An 8,893-nucleotide genomic window follows, 5' to 3' on the forward strand; every position below is an offset into this window, starting at 1 on the left:
ATAAGTAAAAGCCATTTATTTCAACAAATGACAAAAAGAACTTGTATATTTTATTTTCAAAATCTGACAGAAACATATCTTGTCAAATGGTATAGGAAAAGATTACAAAATCCTCCCAATCTCATGAACAAAGGAACTTGTATGTAGTAAACTCTCTTCATCTGTGATGTTTTTTATTTCTTTCCTACCATATTGGAACGTGTTCATGTTAAATATAAGGTGCATGTGTGAGTATGTATTTAATATATGATGGTTTTTAGTTTTAAAAGTTTGGTCATCTATGCTTGTTTTATAAAAAAAATTCCCCAAAAACATTACTAGAAAGGTGTAGTAGCAACAGAAGGATATGATTGTGTTATCACTTAGCGTTTTCTGAAATATTTTGTTCCTTATCTTGTTTAATTTCATTCTTACATAAAAGAAAAATCTTTCCAAGTTGTATTTTTTTTACCTTACATAAAAAAAATACAATGTGGCATGTTCATTTTTGCATTATTATAAATGTATTTAAATTTCCAGGCCCACAAGATCATCGGGTTTTGTTCGTCTCTTCTGCAAGTTGTCATGATGAACAATGTAGACATACCAATTAGACAGGCAGGTGTTATTTATCTGAAGAATTTGGTTGCCCAACATTGGGCCGATAAGGAACAGGAAGCTGGAAAGCTAATGGCATTCAGTCTTCACGAGCAGGACAGGGCCACCATTAGAGATGCCATTGTTGATGCTGTGGTTCATGCTCCTGAACTATTGAGGTTAAAGTCTTTTCATAACATAAAAATATTTTTCTAATTAAGTTATCGATTAATTTTTTTCATGGGTGTTATTTTATTTTTATAAAGAATTGTAGAATTTGTCCTATTTGTAATAGTAAAGAAGACTGTCATGAACAGTTTTCTTTCTGATATTTTTAAAGAACCATGTCATCATGGTAAATATCTCATACCACAACTTTCAGAAATGTTTTTAAAATGCTTACATGCATGTAAAAAGAGAAATATAAACATTAGCTGAAATATTTTTGATGTAAAAAGGATTTTTATGTATTAGGAGTAAGTTAGTAAACCACTGTAAGTTTAGATAAAGATTTCATTCTTGTTATTACCTTCCCAGAATTCAGTTGGCAGTGTGTGTGAACCATATTGTGAAACATGATTTTCCTCATCGCTGGACAGGAATTGTAGATAAAATCTCAATCTATCTTCAGTCACCTGACACTTCTGGGTGGATGGGATCTCTTCTTTGCCTTCACCAACTAGTCAAGAATTTTGAGTGAGTTTTTTTTTGGTTAATGTGTAATGTTCTATTACAGAGTTAAAGATGAAATAAGGCAGTGAGGAGTAACCAGATAAAGATTGTTGGAAAAAACTTTGTACTCTGAAAAAAGAAGTGTGTGAGAGAGAATAAACATATTCTACCTTTAATTAGACTTTAATTATTGTCTGTACATTTGTATACTAGCTTGAAACAATGTTTGTTTCTAAGTATCAATACAACTTATAATTATAATGAGATAATACAACTGCTGTAGAAGGAAACTGACATTTGATTTTAAAACCATAAGAAACTGAAAGTTTTCAGTGGCAGATATTATTTTATAGATACAAGAAGCCAGAGGAACGGATCCCACTAAACGAGGCTATGAACCTGTTGCTTCCCATGATGTATCAAAGAATAGTACAGCTCCTGCCAGACCAATCAGAAACATCGGTTTTGCTGCAGAAACAGTTACTAAAGATTTTTCATGCACTTGTCCAGTACTTCCTGCCTCTCGAACTCATATCCAAAGAGTCCTTTGCCCAGTGGATGGAAGTTTTTCGAGCTATTGTGGACCAACCCGTGCCAGAGGTATAGCTAACAAAATGAAACAGATAAATTGTTTTTGATCATAAACAGATCTTTAACTTATTTAATGGATTTTACATCCTAAGTCTGTTTTTTGTGTGCTGGTATTTTCTTCTCACTTGATTTTCTGGGAGGGACACTTAGAACTTTAATAGGTCCACTGTTCAAAGTAAACTAGGAAAATAAAAACTACATATTAACTCTTATTATGGGGTTAGGTGTATTGCATCCAGTAGGTAACCACCAAGTTAGTCATGAAAATAGTCATACTATAACTTGTGTGTATCTTCACAAAATGTCATGGGTTATCAGTAAGCATTACAAGGTTTTCATACACAAAATTTTCTAATTAAAGATTTCCTCTTGAATTTTATCATTCGAAATGTTGACTATCCAACTTGCAAAGTAACTGATTTTAAGATTAAATACACCTTTCTTCATGTGATAGTTGTCCCATTACATTTGTGTAATCTTCATAACCTCCTAATTAACATACAATAACACTGTGGTACACTACTGTTTAGTTGTAGTATAGAATAATGCTGTGGTACACTACTGTTTAGTTGTAGCATACAATAACGCTGTGCTACACTACTGTTTAGTGTGGTACACTACTGTTTAGTTGTAGCATACAATAACTTTCCATTTACAATTTTTATCACATCTTTCTTTTTAACCAATATTTTGTGAGAATCTCTATTAGCAGTAGACTTTTCCAGTTACAATACTTGTGATTAATGCCAGAGATTGATGAGTAGAAAAGCCTACTGTTTACTATAAATATTACACTGAATTGTCATTAAGTTTATTTACTTTTTCCCCTGTTGATTGTCTCATTATAATCTGTATTCGTACCTTGCTGTATGGAAATAACTAGCACAGATTGTGTTACAATGAATTTACTATTTGACTCACTGCAGAATGTTAACTATAGTCACTGTTTTGTCTTGTTTTATTTACATTGTCAGTATGCAGAGTTGAATAGCCTTTTAGTATTGCCAGTTTCAATGGCTTATAATTTTGGGAGATTTCTTTATTACTAGCAGAGTCCCAGTCATGCATTATGTATGCAGAATCATGTATTTCTGGACTTTGGTATTCTCATATCTTGATCACAGCCAGATATTGCCATAATAATAGCTATTGTTGCTTAGATTGTAACATTACTAAATGAATTTTGATCGTTAGTTTACAGCATTTTGAACATGGATCTCTAGATAATTTTATTTTTGAAATTTATACTGATTTTAATCTTTCAAATATAACACTGGGCATGATAATAACTCGGGAAATATCAAATTGCCACCATGTTTGACTGTATCCATTACTTAACAGTTTCACTGCCTGTATATTTGTAGCATAATGTTACCATTGAAATCATACTGTATATTGTGGAGAATTCAAATAAAGATAAATTAGTCATGTGGCCAAGATGTTTTTGACACTAGTGCTTGGAAAGAGAATGTAGTTATGAACTGTTTTCTACCAGCCAACATGTTTTCTAAATGGTAGTCCTTGATGGCCATGGAGATAGTTTATTTTTTCCTACAGAGAATTTTTTAAATGAATTTTTTAGTTTTTTTTAAAGGAAGTTGTGTTTTCTCTAGGCTACAAATCAAATTGATGATGATGAAAAACCAGATCTGCCATGGTGGAAGTGTAAAAAGTGGGCTATGCACATATTGTTTAGGGTCTTTGAAAGGTAACTAACTTTGATTTGAAACTTTTTTTTTTTCACAATTTTGTAAAAAATAAAGTTAGCCTTTGAATTTAGTTGTTTAGGTTTCTCAGTTGACCCAGCTTATTTTTGTTAACTTATTTTCTGGCTTTTATAACAAAACAAAATTATTAATAAAGTTACTACATCCTTTAGTTGGGTGCAAAAAATACCGTGAAAACTATTAATCTTCTGTTGGAAAGGAAATCAATAAAACAAGTGTGTGGGTTGGGAGATTACATATCTTTAACTGGTAAATAATCACAAGATTATTCTCATTAATTAAAAGATTGGTTAATTAAGACTTGTTAATGTTTGTGAAGTCCAATTATTTTGTTTTTTTATTGTTTTTTATAAGCAGTTGAGGTGATTATTAGAAAACTTGTTCAAACACAAAACATTTTTCTGTTCTATCATTATTATTAATGCACCTTTATTGTGTTTATGTTAACACATACTGTATGCTTAAATGTTCAAACTTTAACATCAGTGACTGAGAAAATTGTTTATCTTGAGAGCTCCAACTAAAAATTTCATCTTGCTCTTTTAATTGTATTCACCATCGTATAGTTTACTGTAAAATTGAGATAATTTGTCTGCATTTTACTTCAACTTGACACTAAAACAATCATACTGTTACCTGTTTCTATCCAAACGAAGAAAACCTTGTAACAGGAAAAGCTAAGAAAACGTTGTGGTTATAACTGTTTGTAATTAATAGATGAGAAAATTTAAAATTGTGATGGCTTTTGTTTTGTGTAGTAATATGTGGCAACTCCATTTTTTGTAAGTGCTTGGGACGTAAAAGTCCAAGTGATAGCACAAACATTGCTTGAATTGAAGTATTTATAGATAAATGTAAGCAAGTAGTGTTCATGTATGTGCACATGATGTGCGATTATAATCCAGTACTATTCTAGTAAACGTTTTATTAAATGTAACTATTCTTTATTTATAGTTATGGTATTGATATCTGAGAGAGTGTATTTAGTTTATAATTTTCCAGTTATGGTGTTTGTTTTTTATATTAACTGTTTGGTAGTTTTTATTAAGGTAGTAAACAACCAGTAAGAGTTTATTGTCATATTCTGTTTAGCAATTATTAAATTCTATTTATTATTTAGTCCAATAGATAATTTATGATTCCGGTCTTACTATTACTAGTTAGTAATTACTCAGTATGTACATTTCAAATCAATATGCTAAGAGCCCTATATTGTTTGTGTTTTTGTTTTAATGGTTATAAGTTTAATTCTAATTCAGTTCTTCATTACAGAAGAGTAACTTGTGTGTATAGTTTTAACTTTCTTTCCTGTTGAGATTGTTATACAAATGTATGATGACTACAGTAGTGGTTGTAATATAGACATATATATACTTCATTTGTTGTTTATAAATGAAGGACTGCTGTGTTATGAAAAGTTTTGTTTTTTTCTCATTTAGGTATGGGAGTCCAGAAACTGTAGCTAAAGATTACAGAGAGTTTGCAGATTATTACTTGAAGGCTTTTTCAGGTGGAATTATTGAGGTACTGCTGAAAGTGCTGAACCAATATAGAAACAAAATTTATGTTTCACCTCGAGTTCTCCAGCTAATTTTGAACTACTTGAATCAAGCGTGAGTTTTTTTTATTTTCTTGCATGTGATAATGAGGAAGAAACTAGTTGTGTAGTGTTTAAAGTTGTAATTCATCATTTGTATGCAAGTGTCAGTGTTTCTCTAGGTCCTAAAATGTCTTAATCAGAAATTTCAAAATGCCTTTCAAAAATTCCTACTTTAAATCACCATAGATTTACTTATTAGAGCAGTAAGCTAAATTTTTGGTTAAGTTTTTCAAAGCAGTTGTAGCTGCTTTTTTTCAATCCTGAATATCGAATTAATTATATAAAGAGCTAAAAACAAAAAAATATGATTTTTTGGGGAATAAAAACCACTGGAAGTATGTACTTGATCAAATAAAAATTGTCACTACATTAGTATCATTATTTTTCTTTGTCTTTATTAAAGCCTTAATTTTCAGAAGTTTATACATTTATACCATAGTTTGTAAAGTGCTTTTAATAGTAACAGCTTTCTAGTGCTACATAATTTTAATCCTATATACATATCGTGACTTTTTTTTACAGAGTTATTATCAATGTATGTCAATAATCTTGGCATCGAAACATAGTTAATAAATGAAGTTTATATAAGATTTAATTTCTTAATTAAAAACAAAGTTAAAACCAATTGCTCGATACTCACTCTTGTATGTCACATGACACGTCCATGCTATAGGGTATTCAACTTATATTTTCTATCTTCTACTATACAACATCAACAGTGGTTTTAAAATAATCCATAAAATTGTTTCATTGTGTTTTTCAGATAAATGATTGTTTAGATGTTTATTATATGATAAGCTGTCCTTTATATAAAGGTGTTTGTTCAATATATGTTATGTTTTCGTAATAAGATAATCTTTGAATTTGAAAATAAAGTTTATTTACTTAGAAAAAGAGGGACATAATACAAGTTTTCATCTCCCCCGTTGAAATTCTATGAGAAATGGAAGTGTTTTTAATGTTTTTTAAAAAAGATGTGTTTGATAAAGAAATTTTGGAAATTTCATAAAAAAGTAATACTTAAGAAAATTATATGAGTTTTTTTTAGGCCAAAGCCACACAGGGTTGACTGCATTGTATTAAAATTATTATTTATCCTTATAACATTGTCAGAATCCATGCCTGATACTGTGTATCTTGACAGTAGCCTGATAGCATAATTTACATTGTAAAATGCTCTGTCGTAAGATTGGCATGACCAGAGGACACCACTTTTTCCTGCATGCTTTCTAGTATACGAGGATGACTGTTTCCTAGTATGTTTAAACAGTTTGATCATATAGAAATTCAGAGGTGCAACATCCATTGCCTCTGATTTTATTCTCTAGCTGCTTTAGTTATGCAATTGTTGAATGGAAGGTATAATCTTGGTGAACCCATACCTTGTTGGCATCATTACCAGACAAATATCCTTCTTTGTTATGTTGCTTGAGGGATGAGGATAGCTTTTGCCACTCACTAACCTTTTACAAGATATGCACTTTGTTCACCATTGATGTGGTATGACTTGTAGCAAGTCTCTGTCTGGAAGACCCTGCAACCCCAAGTTGATACATATTTCTTTATGACCCAAGTGTAATTTTACACACTTGTGTTTTTCAGATAACAAATGATTGTTTAGATGTTTATTATATGATAAGCTGTGCTTTACGAGTCTCTGTTAATAAAAGTGTTTGTTCAGTATCTGTTATGTTTTCGTAACAATTACTGACAGCAGGGTATATTCCAGGAAATCAAGCTTGATATGTGTAGTTGATTATTGAAAGTTTCATGTTTTTGTTAGTACTGATGCCAGAATTTTCTCCATAACTTTTGACTCTGTGTGTGTGTGTGTGTGTGTGTGTTAGTATGTGTTTAGTATATTGTATGCATGATATTTGTCACTGGCAGAATTTTTTTTGTACATACAAATCTGAACTGATTTTGCTCTTTGTTAAGAAAGTTTAATAAACAATCAAATCTATAGAACATGTGACCTTTTATTTGTTGCTGTTTTATGATACACATGAATTACAGATTAAAGATGAGTTAAACTGATTGTAATTAGTCCTATTTACAAACTCTCAAATTGGAGTACGTACTTTTTTATACTCTTCAGTATCTGTTAAGACTATTTAAAGAAAGTTTTTTAATTTTAATGTTTAATTTAATATGTTTTTCTGTGCTTTCTCAACCTTAAGTTACAGAGACTGTTTTTATAGAATGTTTTAACTTATTTTGAGATGATTTATTTTTGTTTAGTGTCACCCATGCCTTCTCGTGGAAGTTTCTCAAGCCTCATATGATGGTATGCAAACTTCATTATTTTAAAATTGAATGGCAAATTAATTTGTATTATTAAAATAATAATTATTTTCTAAAAAATGAGTTTACAACTAAATAATGATGATAATACTTGAAGTTTCATATCTTAATAGGGAATTATTCAAGATATTATCTTCCAACTGATGTGCTACACGGATGAAGATGATGATCTATGGAAAGCTGACCCTCAGGAGTACATTCGAATGAAATTTGGTATTTTATTTTATTTTTTATTTTTTGTGTTAAACTGGAGTTTTTGTAATTTTGTTATTTTATAGCCTGCTTGTATGTGTATGTTTCTATATATTTATGTGCATAAAATATAAGAAGACACGTTTGAAATTGCAAGGTCCTCATTTAGATTTACTAATAATTGAAAATGTATAATGTGCAATATAGCTAGGCTAAATAATATTTGGCCAGATCATAACCTGGTAATTAGTCTGTCAAATTAGGAACCCAAAGGTCTTTGGATTTAGACATGCTTCACACTTTTAGCTCTATAGGAGAGGCACAGTTTGGTTGAGTTCAGCCACTTCAAATGGTAGGTGTTCTCATCTGTCTGGTAACAGAATCAAGCTTGGACCATGCTAAGTTGAATATCATTCTTCGAGGTTGTTTCAGCCTCCGTCTTTTTTATAGTACACAATATCTGTTTACTGTATCATCCTCAGCCTATTTCATGGACTTGTAATAACCATCACTTTCCTTCTCTGTTTAACACAGATGATGATCAAACAAATACATAATCTTCTAGTTTGTTGAATTAATAAACTTGTTCAAAACTAAGAACTTTGACTTAAACGTTTTTATATTAATATAATTTATTTTGTTCGAATGATTGACAAAAAATAAATCATCTTAATCTTTTTGAGAAGATTCATTTAGAAACAAATTTTTGATAGTTGTAACATTTCAATATTTATGAATATATATACATATTTGTTACATTAATTGTAAAGTTTTTAGGTGGAAATAAAATAATTTATCAGTCAGCAAAAGTGGGTGATCTAAAGTGTTTGTCTGATATTTAAAGATGTATTTCAGGATAAACTGATTGATATTTCCAGATGTATTTGAAGAGAAACTGTTTGTCTGATATTTCCAGGTGTGTTTGAGGAGAAACTGTTTGATATTTCCAGGTGTGTTTGAGGAGAAACTGTTTGATATTTCCAGGTGTGTTTTAGGAGAAACTGTATGTCTGATATTTCCAAATGTATTTAACATTGATATTTCCATATGTATTTGAAGAGAAACTGTTTGTCTGATATTTCCAGATGTATTTGAAGAGAAACTGTTTGTCTGATATTTCCAAATGTATTTAATATTGATATTTCCAAATGTATTTAATATTGATATTTCCAAATGTATTTAATATTGATATTTCCAAATGTATTTAATATTGATATTTCCAAATGTATTT

The 8,893-nt window shown here is 30.1% G+C and overlaps 1 protein-coding gene across 1 annotated transcript in view; it reads left to right on the plus strand.

The window, feature by feature from the left end:
- The window catches only part of LOC106471429 (importin-7-like), a 48,852-nt gene that overhangs the window by 7,163 nt on the left and 32,796 nt on the right, over positions 1-8,893 (plus strand). The window contains exons 2-8 of the mRNA XM_013932030.2: positions 520-755; positions 1,114-1,272; positions 1,602-1,848; positions 3,453-3,547; positions 5,006-5,179; positions 7,408-7,453; positions 7,584-7,683. Coding sequence (XP_013787484.1) covers positions 520-755; positions 1,114-1,272; positions 1,602-1,848; positions 3,453-3,547; positions 5,006-5,179; positions 7,408-7,453; positions 7,584-7,683 — 1,057 coding nt within the window. The remainder of the gene's footprint in view (positions 1-519; positions 756-1,113; positions 1,273-1,601; positions 1,849-3,452; positions 3,548-5,005; positions 5,180-7,407; positions 7,454-7,583; positions 7,684-8,893) is intronic.

This window comes from Limulus polyphemus, unplaced genomic scaffold, assembly GCF_000517525.1.
Source record: "Limulus polyphemus unplaced genomic scaffold, Limulus_polyphemus-2.1.2 Scaffold4619, whole genome shotgun sequence".
In the NCBI taxonomy this organism is placed as follows: Eukaryota; Metazoa; Arthropoda; class Merostomata; order Xiphosura; family Limulidae; genus Limulus; species Limulus polyphemus.